The sequence below is a fragment of the Myzus persicae genome, unplaced genomic scaffold (assembly GCF_001856785.1).
Source record: "Myzus persicae strain clone G006 unplaced genomic scaffold, MPER_G0061.0, whole genome shotgun sequence".
Classification (NCBI taxonomy): domain Eukaryota; kingdom Metazoa; phylum Arthropoda; class Insecta; order Hemiptera; family Aphididae; genus Myzus; species Myzus persicae.
In genome coordinates, this window is record NW_019104245.1 from 40,958 (window position 1) to 63,979 (window position 23,022).

At 29.2% G+C, this 23,022-nt stretch overlaps 1 protein-coding gene across 1 annotated transcript in view; it reads left to right on the plus strand.

The window, feature by feature from the left end:
- Nucleotides 1–23,022, plus strand: part of LOC111040433 — a 58,362-nt gene that overhangs the window by 24,715 nt on the left and 10,625 nt on the right. Inside the window, exon 2 of the mRNA XM_022324356.1 lies at nucleotides 11,376–11,586. Within this exon, the coding sequence (XP_022180048.1) occupies nucleotides 11,376–11,586 (211 nt within the window). The remainder of the gene's footprint in view (nucleotides 1–11,375; nucleotides 11,587–23,022) is intronic.

Below are 23,022 nucleotides of genomic sequence, written 5' to 3' on the forward strand. Positions count from 1 at the left end.
TTAGTTAATGATTAATGTAAGTTGTAACCAATGATATTTTACTAATAATCTACAATTAAACTATATTAAATAAAACTTATTTTGTTTAAAAACTATAATATTATATGTAATTAACACAAATTACTGATATAGGCACCTATTTATTTAAACTATATTGGTATGGAGAAAAAATTGAGAGAAATAAAAGTAATTAGTTAATAGTATCAATAATATTTAATTTTAATTTATAACAAATAAGATGTTGGATATAGTCAATAAACAAATTTATAATTTAAAATACGTAACATAGTTTTCATTTTCTGTCAATGATCAATCAGCTTTCCATGATTTCAGATTTGTACAAAACATAGAAACGTTTTTAGTAAAAGTACGTTTTTTTTCAGCTTTTATACTAAGAACGACTGGTAAAATCCTGCTTGGTAAAACCAATAGTGATCGGACTTTGTCGGTAACACACTTATAATATACATAGGTACATAACGTGATGATGTACCTACATTTTCATTATTATCTAAATGTAAAATTTACTGAAATATATAATCGATCTGACCGTACAAATCTTCATCGTATCTATGTGTATACATATGAAATCGTTTTCAAGTACAACAAATCAAATTACAATAATGGCGATAACGGTAAACCGATTATTCCGGGCTAAGATTACAGAAATAATATATTTTATACCTATAGGTACATATATACATATAATGTGTTGCATAACTTAGATGTTTCATGTTTCGTTGTGTGCTTTAGTTTTCGAATATCTGATGAATTATTCATACACGCTTGTGAAAACTTGCACGTATTTTTCGTTAAGGTGTATCTATCTACCTATATTATGTGGGAAAAACATTGTATGTGTACACTACCGAACAGTGTTAGTGTTATTATTCAGAATATTAAAATCGTTCATACGTATTATTATTTCCAGCGAGATTAGTTCGTTTTTATTTTATTTTATATCCAGCACAGTTGGTGCAATATTACCCATATACGATATACGCATACGCCATACGTGTGTATATTTTGTACGTGCACGGGTGCACGTCTTGCAGGATTATAATACTATGTCTCTCGCCGTGTTTGTCCTGCACGGCACGCAAACCGCCCACCCGGCACCCATTCTAAAATATATTATAGTTGCCTACTCATAACATTATTATCCGCCGATACCGTCTCCTCTTTAAGCTTTAAGACGACAATAAATCACATCACCATATTATTTGAATAAGTATTTACAAAACAGGAGTAAACTAATACAACTTAAACAATATTTACACGAATTAGTATTGGTCATCACAGTATTATCTCCTACTCTTAGTAAATAGGTAACCACGGTATTGGTTCTATATAGATTTTTAAAAACACTAAGATAAACATTTCGATCTTGTGTTTGGTTAGACCGACAAGAAATACGCAATAAGTAATTTATTGTGCCTCTTTAAAATACCACCTACATTATTATAAATTATCTAAAATCATAATTCAAAAATATTTATAAAAAATGGTGTTGATGTGAATAGATAAGACCGTGAGACATACTGGTGGACGTATAATATAATTTCATAACTTAATCACTTCTAACCGCTGTGGTATTTAAAAATATTTTCCGTTATTTTCGCTCTCTGTAGTATACAGCAAGCAGGTATAGACCAGGCAGATACATATCTCTATTATCTATAATCAGATATTCACATCCCCTCCCTATCCCCGCCACTCCTGACTTAGAGAATTACGGAATTACTCAGTTTAATGGAAATAATGTCCAGTTAAAACCATTACAGGTGCACGTACATACGACCAAGCATTTAAATTATAAACAGTGTGCATACGATTCGCACCGAAACCATATCATAGTAACTCGTGTGCGATAGACATATAATGTAGCAATAGTAGGTACCTGTATATGGGTGAGATCCTTTAAATTTCAAATTTCAATAGTCGAGGTTAATTGTTAAAATATTTTTTTACTGACTCTTAATAATAATAATAATAAACATTTTCTATAATATTTAACAATTTTTTTAAAAACTTTTGGAAATTTTGAAAAAATACCATTCCAAGCTGATGTGATTTTAAAACTAAAGAGAGTTATAGATGCATTTTTTTGTAGCTGTGTAATTATGTGTATCACCCGATAGTCTGTACACAGAATAAAAAAAATAGAAGGAATAAATATCATTGAAAAACCAATAAATTCGTTCACTCAGGTTCTATAAGATAATAATTAAATATACCACATTTAAAATAAGTATTATTATTTATTTATTTATTTTTTTGTGGGTGTAGGGGGGTCGGGCTCACATAAACTATTTGATAAGCTCCTGTAAGCCCCTACTGATCACCACCCATGTATCTGTTAACCTATTACACTCATTACGGCAGTACTTGATAATCAGTCTCCGGGTCTTATTATCGAGTTACTACTCGACGAAAACGTACAGAGGACCTCTCGCTGACCCTAAGACAAACGCGATAGAAGCCATCGACCATCGAGTTAATAACGGTGTTTAACGCGCTTGTCTTCTAAAATATATTCTTGAGGCTGAAAGGGCGTTCACGTCCGTCCTAAATATAAAATATAATATATATAAACTTCTCGCGGGGCCTGTTAAAATATATTATAACAATATAGACCACTGCTGATGCGGCAGGTACGGTCTCTATATATAGGTAAACACGAATCTATATTATTATATACCTATTATAAATGAAAAAATCCCAAACAAAGAGAGAGAGGGTCGGAGAAGAAAAACCTTCATTGTACACGGTGCGTTATTCAAATAAGATCCGATTCAGTTAAAATGTTAAAAAAAAACACAACAACGTGACAGATGTTACCGTCAAAAGTGGGTCACGATGGTCGATGGACACGGCGCTCGGCGGCAAGGTTTGTTATATATATACGTATAATATTGAGACGGAATATTGTGTATAGGCACTGTGGAAAATCGTGATTGTATCATTACCGCGGCCGCGTGCAATCGTCAATGAATTCGTAATTTTTTTCCACGACGCGTAAACTGCAGAGGTGGTCCGCGCGCTGCACCTGCAGCAGCAGTATTATAGTAGGAACAGCAGCAGCGTACGATATTATTAATATTAATATACGCGTTTATAATACTACGACGAGATTCGTTTTAAGTCCACGCTCATTATTTCGAAAAGTATAAACTTTTTTTTAAATTATTTTTTTTTTAATTTTTTTAAGTTTTTACTTATTGAAATTACTACTTAAAGTTTTGATTTCATGTTCCGAAGCAGAATATTTTTCTATTCTTTTTTCCTTCGAACGTATAAATCGATTTCCCAACGAATATAGGTAATCAGTTGTAGATAATTGATAAATATATATATATATTTATAAATTTATATATTAAGAAGTAAACGAATAAAAATAAAAAATATACATAATTTGTATGAGCGGAGTACAGAGACGCCGACGCAGAAACGTAATCCAATAATGTTGGTTAACTACAACTCTGATCGTAAAAACTTTAAATACTGACCCTCCTGCACCACTTTACGGGGGCCCTTAGCTTTAATCCCTGTAATAATATTGACTTATCACAAAAAAAAATGAAATACACAGCCCGACAATTTTCTAGCAATTTTCTATTAGACTTGTATACCAATATAATATAAAAGCGAGCGGTATACATTCAAATCACGCATAATAACGCGATCGTGTGCATGTGCCATATTCGTAGACCATTAATTATTATGGCTGGTATTATATAGGCATCGACAATAATATGTATAGTAATAATATCAATATAATAATGGGTACCGGACATATAATATTGTCATCTGAATGCGACGTCGCGGTCATCTAAGTCGATGAGAATTTTCCATTATTTAGCACAAAAAAAAGGGAAATTTATAACGTGACAGTTTTCTATTGTATATATATATAGGTATGTACTTACACATCGCATATAACTACACGTATAATAATAATACATATATTTATATATATAATAAAACCTAGCATTTGAATATAACAGGTATAGGTATCTATACTCACGGTCACATATATGTGCTCATTACTCATTATCGGTTGTCAAGTGATGTTTTCCAGACGGCTATGACTGGTCACAAGTATATACCGTATACCTACAGTGTTAGCACGCGATCGAACAAGTTTTCTATACCTATATGTACAATATAAATATACACATATTAAAATGTTATTGCATTGTATATATTGTACAGCGCATAGTTATTATCGGACAGGTACAATAAATTATAATAAACATGAGGTCGATAAATTATTACTATGCGTATAATACATATAATATAATAAACCTCGAAAATCTGAGAACACACAGGATTTAGCTCTATTGATATAGGTTAGGTTATGAGGTATAAAGGTGGGTATAGAGCTAAATAAAAAATTAATAGCTATATAATAGCAGGCATATAATTACCGTTCGACGATACCCACAAATAACGAACATGGTGATCTATAATCTATATTCTATAATATAGTTCCGAGTGCAAATAACGGCAACCCATCTATTTCGTCAGCTAATACCTATTTAGTTTTAATACCACAAATCGATTCCCCCTGTTACCAATTTTTACCTGTGGTCATCCTTGGTTACTCTTTAACCTTATTAATTAATTAAAAATACATAATATATACAACAGACTTCAGTAATTATTGAACACTAAATATTATATGCTTAATCGTGCAAGCAATGGTTCAATATTACACAATTGCTCCTAAATCATATTATTTAAATATAATAATAATTACTTACATACAACAAGTATACATATTATAATAATAAACATTATTTGTTGATTTATAATTTTTTAAGGATTTGTTGAAGAATCACTCAGTTTTCATTAGAGTTTAATTGAAATTGGTTAAGCTATTTTAGTTTAATAATAAAATTGCAGTACCCATATAATATAATATTATTATCAATAGCGTCTATGTAAATTCTAAAACGATGTATGAAATAGCTCCTTGTATTTGTTTTTGAAAAGAAATTAAGCTAGAATTTTTTTTACATTTTTTAGGTATGAAAATCTGTATACCTAATTCAATCTTGAATTACCTAAACATTTAGGACTTCAAATTCCCAAATCGATGGGTTGATTAGATAAATGCACTCGGTCATCAGTGGCAGAATCGATGTACCTTTGTCTCTAATTTCTAATAACAAAATATCTGGTGGAATAGCTTTCATTAAACCTATACGTAGAGCCAAATTCAGACATTTTGAGACCAGGGTAAAAATAATTTGTCATGCAACTATACTTAAATTTCATCGTCAGTATAAAAATTAAGAATTGGAAGTCCTTCATTTCACTTTTTTCAATTGTAATTTTTATTAACTACTCATAGTTTTTTAAATAAGACGTTATTTTATAAATAAGTACCTATAGGTACCCATAAGCCATAGATTATTATTGTAAAACAATTTCGATTTCAAAAGTGTATATAAACTTTACAATAAAATACAAAAATATTTTGGTTAATTAATTCGCAACCACTTTATACGTTTGTTGCCTTCAACAATTTATCGTCCGTGATGGTTGTCTTCCCTGGCCCTAAATGTGGCCCTATACCTGCATCGTGGTGCGGCGCATAAATATTTCGTCGATGATTAAATACAATATTTTAATGACTATTGAAATTCGATAAGAAAAAATTAAAACAAGAAACTGTCCTTTCAATGGGTTCCAAGACCAATACGAAAGTCCGGTTTAAATATAATGGTAGGTACACATATATTATAATAAACGATATTGATCTACGAATTACGGTACTGTATAAAGAAGAAAAAATGCCGCACTTGTAGCATGTTTATAAATGTATGTGATTACGGTGTATCCGTATGCAAATTACCTGCGTCGGATTTCAGAGTAACAGAAATTATTATAAAAATAACGCGGTATACCTACCGTGCAGTTAACGAGGTTTCTATGGTAACCCGCTAACGCATTTATACATTTTAAGACGTTTTATGTTGCTCAGGTCTCTGCAGTAGTGCAGTGGGTTTGATAATAATAATAGTAATAGTAAATAAAAAAAAATAATGTAAACATCCCGGCGGAGTATGCCGAACGCATGTAATGTAGTTATATAGGCATATACACATTATTATGGACACGGACGATAGTATAATATAGGTAGCAATAAATAGCGATTTGCATAACGCATTCTAGCATCTAAATGTAGAAAGTTTTTTTTTTTTATTGTTCATTAATGGAAATGTAATGAAAAGAAATCAATTACTTCATTACCAACTTCTTAGCTACCTATCTCATTACAATTTTTAATGAAAATACAGATAAATTATGATAAAGATATATAATATTATTATGTATGTAGTAATATAATGTAGATTACATATAATATTATACATGGACACATTTTATTTTTTATACACATGTGGCTTGAAGTAAATACCTGACATTTTCTCATATGCACTTAAGTATAATACGATTTTACATTAAGTAGATTAATGGAAATTTATATAAGTATATAAGTTATACCTATATAATGATTATTGATCAGTATAGGTATGCGGATGTTTAATATCTACAAAACTAAAGAAAAAAAAATACATTCAGTTATTTTATATGCGGATGATAAATTATAGTAGCTATAAGTAATTAAAATCATAAAATGCATACTATTACAGTCTATAGCAGGTCGTATAATCGTAAAAAATGTATAAATATATTGTAAATATGCTGTGTAACTTGAAAAATAATGTAGAATTTTATTAAATTATCCTTCTACGTAGATACCCAGTTTTATTTTTACCAGTGATATCCGAGTGGCCGAAGCTAGAGCTGGATTATTATTATTATTATGTATTATTATTTTATCAATACCTATTATTATACAATTGATGTTAACAAGATATTCGTTGGTTCGCAATGTATTTTGGATGTTGTTGATGGTGCTTAAAGAGTCGGTGAAAATATTGTAATTTTGATGTGAATAATTCACGATAAGTTTAAGAGCTGTTATTATGGCTATGGTTTCAGCAGTAAAAATTGAATATTTCTTTTGTAATTTATATGTTGTTTTTTGTCAATTATAATTGCTATTCTTACTCCTTGTTCGCTCTTAGAGAAGTCGTTGTGTATGTCTTGTGCTAACAAATTATTTTTGAGATAGTAGAAAAGGTTTTTTGAAAATTTTAGGAGTGGTTTCTTTTTTTGTTTTCTATAAGCTCTGTGTTTATGTTGATTGTGGTATACCATGGGGCTTGCATAGTTGTGTTTTGTATTATATTTGAAAAATATAATTTGTATTTTGTAGTAATCTGTTTGATATGGTCTGGTATTAGTTTTTTGATGTTATTTCCAGTCAGTCTTGAGGCGAAGTGTAGTGCTATTTGTATTCTTCGGATCTAGAAAGAGGGTCACTAGCTATGATGTAGATGCTTTCGATCGGACTGGATTTAAATGCCCCGATGGCTAGGTGCAAACAGGTGTTATGTATTGAGTGTATTTTTTTAATCTGTTTTTGGCTGACAGGTAAATTTCTGCACCATATTATAATTTCGACCGAATAAGTACTTTATGTAATTGTATTAGTAGTTTGCTTTTGGAACCCCATGTTGTGTGGACTAGAATTTGTATGATATTTGTTCTTTAAGATGTTAATTTTTAATCAGTTTTAGATGTGGTACCCATGATAGTTTTAAGTCAAATGTGACGCCTAGAATTCTGATTGTGTCTTTGTTTGATACTGTTAGCTAGTTTATTTTGAAAGTGGGTGGTTATTGATTTCTTTTTTTGTAAAACATGTGCTTTGTGATTTATTTGGTGAAAACTTGAAACCAGTTTCTGAAGACCATTTTATTAAGTTATTTACGCTTTCTTGAAGTAAAATTTGAATAGTGTTTGTTTGTTTACTTTTGTAAAAAATATTTAAGTCTTCTGCGAAGAGGGTGAACAATTTTTTGTTGAATATTTAAAATAAAAAGGGAGAAAAATTAGTATTTTTTTAATGAAAAAGAGTGATGTTATAATATAATAATTTTAAAAATGTTTTTTTTACGTTTTTTTTATACTGACCACAAAAACCAGAGACGTCTAAAAATTATTTAAAAATTATTCGACTTCACATATTATGTAAGTAAGGTACCTCTACATCGGTTATTTTTAGTTGTTACTAACTATGTAACCCCTCATTTTCACACAATATAATAATCTAACTATCGCGGGCTGTTGAAACAGATGTAAAATTAAAACGGTGAAATTATCAAAAGTGACACGTATGAAGGAACCTTCTTGTAAAACATATAGGTAATAGGTACAACGTGTCCTGAATAAGTAATATAAGATGAGACAAGGTGATAATATAACGAAAGACCTGTGTAGAGATGTTATATCTCTTATGCCATTTACGAGGATATTTTATGGACGCAAAAACGTATAATTCACCAGGTGTATGCTGCCTACCCACCACTGTTCAACATAAAATATAATAATGGCTTTGGAGTTTTGACACTATATTATATAATAATATCAGTAGAAATCTCGTCATAGTATACATTATTAATAATGGCTATTTTGGAAACGGTGACCCGCCTGACGCACAGTTTTCTAACCCAATTTACTATAGTAATATGTACTTATTATAGTTATTGCATCTTTATGCGATATAACAATTAAACGGTGCCGAATCATCGATTACCTGCAGCTGCAGACAGGCAGACTATACCTATAGTTGTAGAGTCAGCTTTTGCTGAGTTCACCATAATATAAGTACATTTTACTTACATCCAGTTTTTTGGTCAAAGATGAAAATAAAGAATCTATTTTGGAAACGTTATCATCGAATGTATATTTACTTTATCAAAACCTTTGAGGGTGGGTCAGTCTAACTTGAAGTGATAGTACGAAAACTACAACACAGAGGCGATTTACTAAAATTGACTGAAATGTCATCATGTCGATGAAGTCTAATATATATATTATACTGAGAATATCAAAGTAGTAACAGAAGGAACTGCATTGAATATAAATGATAAATAGTTAATAAATATTAGATTAATATTTTGAAAACGTAATAGTGATAGTTTATACTTAAACGTAAAATTTAAGATAAAATTATATGATATTTATTATGTTATAAGATTTAATACCTAATATATTATTTTAATATTCATCGCAGAATAGTCATAATTCTAATTTTAAAAAAACATGCGTAAAAAAATGAAAAGTTTTTCTAAATTTTTTTACGAAAATAAATAGCCATATCTCATTTGTGAAGGAAAATGGTCCCACCCATGGGATCATGTATTTTTTTTATGTCAATATGATGTATTTTATTCCGGGTCGGTTTCAACATTGTATGTGGACAATTTTTAATTACAAAAATAATAATTACAAAATAAGAACATAACAGTAATTTCAGTAAAACAAAAAAATATATAGGAGTACCCACCGTTTTCTAATGTTTTTTAATCAATTAACCATGTACGGTGTCTTTATGCGTATTATGCGTGTCCTATGCGGTTCTATATTATAATATGTATAATGCGCGTACAACGCTGGACCGTATTGCCGTATACTAAACATATATATATGTATAATGTTACACAGTGACTTGACACTTGACAGTTGACCGAAAAGAAGGCATAAAACGTAATTTGGGTTATGTACTAGAGATCTCACCATAAATCGAGTTTTACACTTATAGTACTACAATATTATATAATAATATATTCTATACACGTTTATAGAAGAAGAAAAACGAATTAATAAATGATATAAGAAATACTTATGAAAATATAGAGCGCAAAATTACAGCGTTTTAATTTATAAACTTAATTAATGGTGGTTATTGATATATATATCATTGAATTGTACTTACAAACAAACAGTTATTGGATCAATTTGCTTCGGTTAACAGTTAAGTGGCATGAATTATAAGCACTTAAACTTCTGTTCAAGCCGTAGAATATATAGCTATGTATAAAATGTATAATAGGTATATATACTGCATCAGTGGTGACTGTCTAATTAATTAATGGATTCGGTACAAGTCTGTACTATTAATTTGTCGTCTCTGATGCATACCACGAAATGCATTATCCGTGTAAAGGTAAAACAATAAAATACCGTAAAGCGTTGTTTTGTTTCCATCCGTTTCATTGTTCCAATATTGAATTTCAAAATTTGGCCAGACAATTTAGGTGGTCAAACGTGTGAATCGTTTCACATCGCAACTGTAACCTATAAATTATACACAATTTTCGTAGGTATTTCAATTGTTTCACTGAGAATTATTTGTGGAACACGTCTAGGACCAATGTATACTTACACAATATTTGCATGATCGATCCTTTGTAAATGGTTTTATTTTTTTCTTCGTAGCTTAGGTAAATAGTATAATCATACAATTACTTTTCTATTGAACCTATTTTCAGAATGTGTTTATATATTGGAGATAATAATATATATATACACAATACAAAAAAATTATTATGGATCAATATTCAATTATTATCGTTCTACGTTTTCATTATAAGCTATTATACTACAACTAGGTATATATAAGTAGTTTAAAAAAATAATAAAAATCACTTTCTATAGTTATTTTTTTTGATTCATGCAGTAAAAACTCCAATGGAATTCGTATCAAAATAATAATAATTAGTGAAAGAGAAAAGAATATTCAATCGATATAACACAAGCGTACCTACACATTTTACCACTTAATAATATTTTATAAACTAAAATATTTATATATAATATAGTTTTATAACTTAACATTAATCAATTGTGTACAATATTTAATAACAATACTTTTAATATAACTTTGATTGACTTCATATAATGTACAATAGAACTTGTCCTAACTAACCGCGATTGATTCATCATCGTCTAGCCGAAACTACAGAAGATAGGAGTATGCAATTTAGTCAGTAGTTTAGTTTTATGATGTAGAAAACCCACTAAGGAACTATTTTCCAAAATTAAGCTTTTAAAGAGGCTCTCAAACGAAGATTTTGAGATTACCGTTTTAAATTGAAAATTTGTTTTTTGCTTATAAATCGTTGTCAATGGTTGCAGTTTATGATAGTAAGTAATAGTAGAAATTAGTATGTATATTTTTTATACATATAAATGACTCTAGCAGTTCAGTACCAAGCTTGGCCTCTGTTAAAGAAATTATAATATCTTATACCAAATGTATGTTTGTATACCTATTCTCAAAAACTACTCGATTAATTTTGATAAAAATTTCAGATATTGTTTTAGAGATATTAGAAAAGTTTTGAGAGTAAAAATAAACTAATGTCAATACCTACCTATAACCTATGTGGAACATATAAGCATTTGATTTTATGAACGCAAATTAAGAAAAACTTAATGTTTATACATTTCAGATTTCCCTTTGAAACGATCTCATTACCCAACGCACACTGCAACGGTTGCTCGTAAAATATGTGTTCGAACACCGAAGTCGTGTAATCAACGGTCGTGGAGTTTCGATACAATTCATGGAGAACTGAAAGTCACATCCAAACAACATTTCAAAGCTATTTCACGGTCTGGTTGTATGAACAAGTGTTTAAATGAAAAGAGCTTCCAATGCAGGTAAGTCTAACTTACAATGCGCTTTGTAGGTCATATTATAGTCATTAGTAATGTATGAGAATTTCTGTAATGTATGTGTGCGATCTCGTAATTGAATAGTTACAACTTATCCATAGAATTTTCTTTTCTATAAAATATCATAGAATATTATTAAAAACGATAGGTACATGTCTGAAATTGTTTAAAAATTATGAAATATACACAATTTATATGTGTTTTACAGCATAATCTTATTACAGGTACCTAATGTATACTATTATAAGCCAATTAAAGTAATTTATTCAAATTAGAATTTGCTTTGTTCCTACAACCACGGTATAAAGTGGAAAATTTAATACTTAATAAATAATCAAATATGAATAATATAATATTAATAATGTAAAATTAATTTAAATTATGAAGTCTAATTTTTTTTCTTCAAAATTTTAAATAATGCATAGTTCCTTAATATAGACATTACCTACATTGAATTATCATATTTAAGACTTAGATGCTTAGTTCTTACCAAATGGAAATGTAAAAATGTACTAGGTAGTCCTGTAGTCGATATTTATATATTATAATATATTTTCACATACACGATTATAATAATATGGTCGTCTGAGAACATTGCGCTGCAGAGCAGAGTAGGTAAAGCAATTTCTAACATGTACATACATACTATGTACATGTACCTACATTATATATATGAACAGTGAATACGTATTATGACGTAAAGCGTATAATAACATAAATCTAGGGTACATTTGTTCGGTTGTAAATAAACTAAAAGAATATCTCATGTGAATAAGGATATGTGAAAAGATGAACGGTTTGATGGGAATAATCGATTTTTAGAAAAAAATTATGCAACATGTATTTTCATCAATAGATCATACACACAGCAACCATCATATATCTATGTTATATACGGTTGTAAACGGTTACATGCTTACACTTATATAGTTATACCTTTTACCACTTATTTACTTACAACGTTATTTTTGTACAGTTAACCTCGAGAGATATTTATAATTTTTTTCTTAGAAACTTTTTACGTCCTATATTGCGGTAGGTGGTGACTATATAGGTGCCTTATGTTATTTATTTAGAGTGTCAGTAGCCCTAACTGAAAATTAAGTACGAATATTTTAGTGCAATTTTTTGGTAATGTCATGTACCATAATTTATAACTAAAAATATAACTGCTAAAAACGCATTTAATTTTTTTGGGTTTGATAAAAAAAACAAATTTTTTCTAAATTTGGAAATTACTATTTTATAGAGTGACTATTAGTGATAATATTTATAAAAAAAAAAAACATTTTTGAAATCGGCTGAGTTTTGAATGAATGATAATAATTCGTGGTTTAAAAAATACAGTAAATTGACAGTTGTCTTATGGTTTTCACAGTTTTTATAGTAGATAGAATTATTATAGTCGACAGTCGTCATATGAAATATAGATGTTACTATTTTAGGTAGCTAATACAAATTCGTCAACGACTACTATGCACTACTCGTTGATGTTTTTTGAAATATTTTATATTTTAAATTTATAATTGTATTATTTATTATACAATATATAATATACATATTATTATTATTTATTAATAAAGTGAAATAAAACTTAAATTAAAACTTATGTCAAATTAAGTTATTTAAACACATTAATGCACCTGAGTGGCTGCATTATGGATGAACATAATTTTAAAACTATGGTAAGTAAACAATAGATACTATTGACCAATTGACACTAATCATTAACTTCAAATAATCGATATTTTTATCATCGTTTTTATTTAGGTACTTTATTTATTATTTAGTGTCTTCGGGCCAATTATAAATTAAACATGACATACATATTTAAACGTTTCCTCAATAAAACATCGTTGGATTGAGTCTCCGATTCAGTTTTAATATAGTTATACAATTAATTTGGGTTCACAATAGTTGACATTTCGTTCAGTTATAAAAATAAACATAAAATATTACAAATAGTATTTTTATTATTGGATTTGCACAGCTGTATCTATTGAAAAGTGTGAAAATTGTAAAATCTCACAAATTTCTGTATTTTTGAAATTGGTTTTTCGAAATTCAACTTTAAATATTATTATTAGGTACCTAGATTCTGGATGGAGCGCTGAATGTACCAATTGATTTTACAATAGTGCATAGTGTTGATACTTTTTAATTTTCAATTTCTAAATAGGTTTCTGGTAATAAATTGGATCTAGGTTGTTGTAGAAACTTTCCAGAAATTATTTGAAATAATAGGAAAAGAACAAAAGTTGTTTAAGCAAAAGTAGCATAACCACCAAATAGATTTTAATATTTTGTTGTTTTTAATTAATAATAAAAATATTAATGTTTTAATTTTCTAGACGTGATCAAATTTTGAAAATATTTTGTCTCTTTTTGAGTTGTTTAAAAACATTTGACATTTTTGACTTTTTTTAGTTTTTAATCGACTTGTGTATATAAATGAATGATACAATTTTTGTTTAGAAATAAAAAAGAATTAAATAAGGTTCCTTACAAAAGTTATTTTCAAAGAAATTAAAAAATATAGAAAATACTCTTCAAGTGTTAGAAAAAAATATTAGTTATTGTTTCCTCACTAATTATGCAAATAAATAGTGTCATACAATATGTGACATATCTTGCACAGAAGATATTATGTGCATTTTATGAAGTATGATTTTCGAAGTTTTAATAAATTAACCAATAAAGATAAACACTCGATGAAACCGAGCTAACATTTAATAAGTCTACAGTTAACTGTACCTATCTATCTATGATAATCGAATGACATTTTTCATTGGTACTTCTCTGTAAGATCCATGTAAGCCATCATAGTCAGCGGCATGGGTACCAGTTGGTAGGAGTACCGTGTATATTATACAAGGTGGGGGCCAATCTATATTAAATTAGTAAATTGTATAAAATGCTTTAAGTTACCATCATCTATATTTACCAATTACCAAGTAAATATATACCTAAGTAATGATCACAAATGTATCTATCCAATGAAATTAAAATATAAAAACTTAAAGGTAAAGTGAGAATGTTATTTTACACTTTAAATCCTACTTAATACTATTTATCATAGTATAAAAACTTAAATAAAATACTTTTTGTAGTATCATTTTGTACAGAAAAAATTTTAAAAATGAAAATTGTATTATCGTTTCAAGACCTGTTGACTGTAGTAACTGGTAAATATAAATGAGAAACGGAAGACTGCCAAAGGCTATAAAATAAAATTGATACATCGCAAGCATTTATTATAAATACCAAAGTACTAATTCTAGGTGAGTTTAATTTTTTCTTCTTACTATTATCATTAATAAATGCTATAAATATCTATACTGGCAATTGGCATGCATGTGATTATATAGTAAATGATTTCAAATTTCTTATAACTTTATCAATCATATTAATATAATGATTTGTTCATATCGAATTTTTTTTAGAATTAAATCAAATGATTTATTTACCTAATTAATATACATTCATGATATACATCTATATTTCTATATCATCTGGTTTAAATTCTAACGGGTGCTCGAGCCTCCAGACACGCGTGTTCATGCTGGCAACATATGAGTATATGACTATAATACAATACATAGGTAATTCCATTTACGAATCGATATGGTTCAATGGTCTAAACAAATAAGAAAACAAGGGGATAATGTCATTGTATATAAATAATTATGTATATTCTATGTGCCGTGGTTATTGGTTAAGACTATCGTTGGAAAAATTACATATTATATAGGAACGAGTAAGTGCGTCGAATATCTTATGGGATAGTCTCGGGCAAAAAGAACACCATTCTGCGGTATAATATTATAATTATGTAACATATACGACGTACCTATATAATATCCAACACGAAACAATATAAACTTGACGGTCGATCGGCGTGATACGCGTAACGGCATGTTAGGTATATACCTATCCGGCTACCCATATACCTGTACAATACAATACAATGGTAATAGTTTAAAATCATTAGAGCACAGTCATTATAATATACATACGTATCATGTGCATGTTTAGACAAGTATGCCTGTGTATGCACGTGCGGCTTATATACCTACCTTGTCAAGTGAACCTAAGGTCGTCCGCGGTCAACGCGTGTGTCGTATACCTATACCCATACGAGTATAATATATAGGCGCGCCTCGGAAGAGTCAGACTTATTACAGCCACTTATGACCATCATGATATAATTTTGATTGAAAACTCCGCTCGAGAACCTCGCATGAGTAATAATTAGAGTTGGCCCGATCTCAAAAATATGGTCTTGAACCGAACTTTTTAAATTTTTAACAGTATGTCGAACCGAAAATTGCATTCAACTTCGAATCGTACCACGTCAATTTTGTAAACAATACAAAGCCAAAATAATTGTATGTTAATCAATTAGTATGAAGTATAAGTAATACAATAACACAAGATCTATCGCTGTTCAAACAATAATATGGTTGTAACTTTATTTTCATTTTTTATAAAAACTAGAATGAATATTCAATTCTGCTCTTTAAAAATAACTAACAAGCATAAGAGACGGGTATTTTTTTGTCTTTTTCGTCGATAAAATGACAATAGACAAAAAAATTTTTTAATACGAGTGTACATAAATACCGGAAACATTTCTTGATCGCAACGATTGACGCATTCAAAATTGTTTTGCTCTTCTTTCATTTCTTTGGAACTTGAACTATTTTGGAGTTGAGACTAATTGTAGAATTCTAATTTTTTGTTCTAGTTTGATTCGGTTAGATTTTTTTAAAACTAGGCTCGATTTTCGAACTTGAACCAAACACCTAAAACTTCGTTAGATTTTTCGAACTTCAAACGGTTTAACCCATCTCTAATATTAACATTATGTTTACAGGGAACGGATTTCTGTATATATATTCTATATACGTATTGTATAGGTACAAATGCTGCTTATATAATATAAATAGGTATATCATATGTATATCGTATAAAGTTGAATAAGCAACGGAAAGAATTGCAACGCGTAGATGGACAAATATTATTAGAGGCCGTTAAAAATTAATTCAAACTGTTATTTCCAAAAAACCTGTCTTTAATTTGGTATCATTACCTTCTACTTTGGATAAAATATGCATAGGTCGTCGTAAAACGTATTACATATTTCAATAATATTAAAAGGCTAAACTGGAGATTTACCATATTTGAGTATTTAAAAGTATAACTGTGGTTTTCCAGTTTTCCACTGGCGCCAAGGATCAGGCTAATAAATTATCCAACGTTAATAAAATTATTTTATATTTTTTTTTCATGTATTTGGATTTTTTTGCTACATACGTATTTTATGAGTTACGCTTAAATATGTATATACATATTTTTGCATTTTTATTATATAAAATTCAATTTCATAACTTATACTATAATGTTACTACCACAACTACTATCACTAGTGCTTCCACAAAATATGTTTCGCTCTTGAGTTTTTGTTTACCGTCAATGCGTCCCAAATCCCAGTACAAAAATGATCATTATTTATTTTATATTTTTATATTATAGATAGGTACATAGTGGTTTAAGAAGCTTTGCATTACCTACGGTAAACTGAATTATTGCTCCCTAAGTTCCTAAAAATATTTTTTCGTTAATCTTAATTTTTAACTCTTATTATATTTGAAGTTCAACATAATATTTTATTTTTTGTAGATACCTACACTTCAATTTTTCTTTTTAGTTGCTTCTTCACTACCCATTTTAGTATTACACACATTTTTATCAAGTAACTTTTCCCTTTTGACCAGATTAATATTTATAGTATTGTATTACTTGAAATAAACTAACTTGATCAAATTAAATTAATGCGAAGATAATAATTATTATCATGTAGTACAAAATACAAATTATAATAAAAAAATAGCTTTAGAACGTCTACAGTTATTAGTCTATTACTTATATAGCAGATTTTTAAGTTTTTAAAAGTTTAAAATATAATAATATAATATTCTCTTAAAATAATCTTAAAATATTATCTGGAAAAATATACTAAAAATATATGCATTCACTCTTTTACTTAGTTATATGATGTACCTAAGTGAAATATATACATAGGTGTTTAATACTAACTTCAGTGTATTGTTCTTGAATTGAACCGGGTATCAACATTAGGTCGTTGATAAATCGGTTGAACCATACACATGACAGTCCAAAAAGACCAGTGACCTAGATTACCAAAGTAATATTATTGAATAATGGCCACCGAGATAGATAAACAATAAATCTCAATATTTCAAACAAGTATAATTTCGTATTACGAACAATTTCATATTTTTTTTGAAAAAAAAATCCTGACAAATGAACAATTATGATCTTTTTTAAAAAATAATTATACAATACATTCTAAAATAGAAAAAATAAGCTGAATATTCCCTGAACCAAAAATATGCTCATAAGTGTAAAACACATTTTTTTCTATGAAATATGTACCTAATCATTAACAACTGTCCAGATTTGTTCCCCCTATATGGAAATACCCAATAAATATATGTGCAGTAAACCCCAGACCCCTATCTGCTTTCTATATCACTTGTATTATAATAGTATGATAGTAATTATTGTTGTTAATATTACAATAAATACAATATGTATAGGTACCTGCCTACGTACACTAATTAATTAATAACAGTAAATATTGAAATGCTTTTTTTTTATCGACATTATCACCGGTGGTTTTCAACAATACAATAAAACTTCGTTCTTTCACGATAATAATTTAATAGGTACCTATATATTATTATTATTGTTATGCATATTTTCTATTATACGTGGACCCCGGGTCGGGTCGCACACGCCGCCCAGTGCCCACACACTGCACGAACAATTTACTCAGCACTCCACGGATGTAAACAAATCCGAAACCCAATGAGCTGTGATGACGACGACGACGACGGCGACGATAAAAAAATAATAATAACTACAGTCTATTCGGTCTTACTCGGGACAGTCCGCGGCTGCAGCATCCTGCCCGCCGCAGCCGAGCCCGATGATCCGTGACGTCTCGACTTCTCTCGGGTATACACTCTGATTGACATGTCAGTCAATAACCCGCCGTACTTATGATGTATATAGGTACACAATGCACACTTTGCGGTCTACGACAGAGAATCGTATGGAAACTCATTCAACGACAGGCCAGACCGCGACTCGGCGGACGAAATATTTGGGCGTTAAAGATTCCATTATGTACCCATACCCTATGTGTATATATAGTAACGTTCAGGACGGATGTATACGATGAATGATTATATAATGATCACATTTATACAGCCAGCTGAACCGAATAATTTGTCAAGTCATCGTTCTTATGGAGAACAATAATTGAACTATATATTATATACAATATACATATATAAATAATATGTAAATAATACACTCCTGAGCAAACGCGTACCATTATAATGTGATATATATTTTTACATATAGGTATTACAATTTACAGATGTACCTACCTTCAGATATCCCTATACTGTTTATATATATTAGGTATAGTTACCGTTCTAATAATAAAATCGTAATTAAACCTGATGTTATTGGGAGGGCTTGGAGAAGGGCACGTACCTATATAACCAGCTCGAAAATATATTTGCTCAAAATAAAATATTTTAAATATCCGTTTATGGTATAAGTCAGAAAATGAGTTTTTACTCGTCAAGATAATAATTACCTATTATTATGAAAATCGTCGAAGTATGACGTCTTTGGTCAACCAGTACACAGCAACAGCCTCGTGTTGGAAGTCACTCGTCGTTGTATCCGCACAACTTTGTATAATATTATTACTATACATTCCGTTAGGTATAACAGGGCAGTGTTCATGGAGTACACTGAGAGTGGGCACGTTCACCTGGAGATGGAAATTCATATACTAGAATTATCAATATTTCATTGTGAAAAAACTACTTAAAAAACTAACCATTATACAAAATAGTAAAGTGGCAAGGAAAATGTTGATGAATCGCAGTACATATGTTCTAACTTCAATATCGGTTAATGGAATAAGCGTGATAGAGGGGAATATATCTAAATAATTTGTAATTAAAAGTGTACCGTTATTATTATCGATGCTATAAATGCTGACAATTATAATTATGTGCTCCCTACGATAAACGTCTTTTCGAATGCTGATTATGCCATATTACCTATGTCTTTTACTCGCAAGTCGCAATCCATGATATACACGCACGTCACATAGGCACACCCACATCATCAGCTACACAATTCGCAATATAAATTATTCAAAAGCAACAAGTGATTTTACATAAATCGTCGGACGGAGCATTTATTTTTGACATGATGATCGACCGTCAAGCAATGATAGCAGTAACCGCGAATCGGCCCTCGCTTCACCTCTCACACACGCCAATACGCCATTATAGATTTACCATAATATTATTGCTATAGTTATTAACTAATTTTGTATTTATAATGATATTATTAAACTTGACGTAACGAGTGACTAGGTATCTATACATAATATAATAACAATCGTGATTCGTGGCGTATTGTTAACATATCTCTGCTGTGCAGTATCTAAGGATTTTTTTAGAATTCATAACGTTACAAAGATCGAAAGGAAATTTTTTATTTGCGTTGTTCCGATACTTAACAGTTAACAATATGTACATAATATTATATTCGTATTATCGTTACCCATCTATTATACATCAATTTATTATGAGTGGCTGCTGGCTGGCTATTATCTTCCTTACAGTGAAAAACGATTTCAGTTTATTAAACATATATCGGAATAAATGCTCAAATATACAGTTCAATCTTTGATTTCAAGATTTAAATTGTATTACATCTATAATATCTATCAATATTCAGCCGTTAAAAATGAGCAATGAGCATGAATAAGCAATCATTTTCTTTTATCTTAAGATCTAAATAAGTTAATCTCTGCTATATATATAAAAGAACAGGTCTTTTTTATACACCCATTTTGTAACGATGCTTTTTTTTTCAATTTTTTTTTTTTAAAGAATTGTTCCAAATACCTTAGTCACCCGATTTCCAAAATTTTGATTTTAAAGGGTTGAAATCGGTAAAAATAATTTTTTACGTGTAATTTCTATATATTTATTTTCAAATAATAATAACGATAGCAGTTGGCCGATAACGGGAAATACGATACAGCACGGCGGCCCGAAGGTTTCCATCTACCTAGACTTTTACCTTTTTGTGTGTGTGTACTTTATCGGAGTATAGATATGGATTGTTCCAAAGCATTTCGAATATTTCGACACGACACTACAACAATTAATTTGTCTACTGGCGGTTGTACGTTGCATCGGTTGCAACCAGTATATTTATGACGTAGGGATACTGGCCGAAATTATAAAGAACAAACTAACATAACATTTTTATTAAGTTAAGAGTTATATAGAAAACACCAAATATCAATCGATAATTGATCACAATTATACAAATTGCGTTATCGAAAAATAATAATACTTTTACACAATATGTGTATAGAATCATTAGAATCAATTGCAAATAGTATTATCATTATTATTTTTGTTTTATTTATAATTCAGCTACTAATACTAATTATCACTTGATAGCATAAAGTAAAATACATTTTTTTCTTCTTTAAAACACAACAATGTTCGTTGATATAAGAATTTCATTTTGAGAAACCAAAAACTACACACGGGCGAAGCCGGGTAATTCAGCTAGTTGCATATAGAAGTAAGAGGTGCCTATACCAACCACCTGATCAATGAATAAGTACGTGTAATTATAAGTGTATTAAATCAGTAAAAACTAAAAATCAATATTTCTTATAAGTCATACTTTATACAGGCAGTATATATAACTATTATATAGGTATATAACAGTGGTGTTGCGGGTTTCAAATAAAATCAAACATAATTTTCCGGTTTCCGGTTTGCGATACTTTGTGCCTCTTGATTAGTTGGTAATAGTGTAAAATAATATTATACGCCGACACAACACGAGCAAGATAAATGGAATAACCTAGATTCTCTTTATGTTGGCACAATATTGTGTTTATTATAATTATTATTTTCTAAATTACTTCATTTTATCATATTATTTTAATGTATTATTTGTACCACTTCTGTTGTTGCTGTAAGTGGCCGTAAGAGTTCCGGATTTAAATATACATCTTGAAAAGATAATAACTATGAATAATTGATATACTTTTCGTTCACCAGCTATTATTTAAATTGCCGTGAAATATACACACCTATGTGGGACTTTTTAAATAATAGCTAGCAGTATATGTAAATAAATACAGCTTATAAACTATGCATAGTAAACATCATATTTTAAAGAAATATTATTACAAATAATAAAACGTTGATACTTAAGACATGACTACAGCAAGGAATAATGAAGTTGTTTAAAAACAAACATTCATGTAAAATATAATATAGTATAGATTTAAGTATTTAAATTAAAAGTTAAGGTTATAAAATAAAAATACCGAGTTACTAAATGTTTAATAAATTCATATTTATATTGTAGTGTAGTCTGAACCAATACTCCACATCGATTTGTCCGAATTTGGAGTTATCAGGAGAGCTTTTGTAATTATAATTATTTTAATGATACAATTATTACTTTATTCATGTATTCAAATATGTAAATACTTCGACATAAATCCAACAATACGCTTTGAGTATTAAGTTTAGAGTACTTAGTACTAACTTCCGGATAACGGAAAAAACTCTATACCTAGGTCATTGGTTATTATACAACTTTTGTAAAATAATATAATCATAGACAATAGTCATAATAGAATTTATATGCAAATGCAAATTTTAATTGATTAATATATTTTAAATCTGACGTGAAATGATCAGAGAACAATTTCAATGGGTTATATTACAATGGCGCCAAAATCTATTGAACTGCTAGAGCTAAACACATAACTTTGAAAAAAAAAACAAGATATTCAATTGAAATTAAAACCTATTCAGATCAATTTTGTATATTTTGTATAGCAATATTTGTTTTGGTTTTGAATTGATAGCTTATCGGCCTAATATAAAATATTTCAAATTTTGTTAGAAATATTCTAATTTTTTTTAAATACTGTTTTTAAAAGACAAAATTATCTTGGATTCTGAGTGAAGCGACGAAAGTATTGATTTAATAATGATGTGTGATTTTCTTCAATATAATCTTTACTGATAGGAAAGTGAATTTAGTTGGTACTTTGAGTGGTAAAAAGTAAAAGTTCCGAATAGTTTTCAAAAGCATCAGGAAAAATAAACAATGATTCAGGCAAAACTAAGACGCAAAACCAGTTTTAGAAAAAATTGATTTTGTTTTTAGTGTACCTAACTCTAAAAAAAATAACTGTAGACACACTTCACTCGATTTCTTATGGAACAATGTTTTTATTTTGTTGTTATTCAA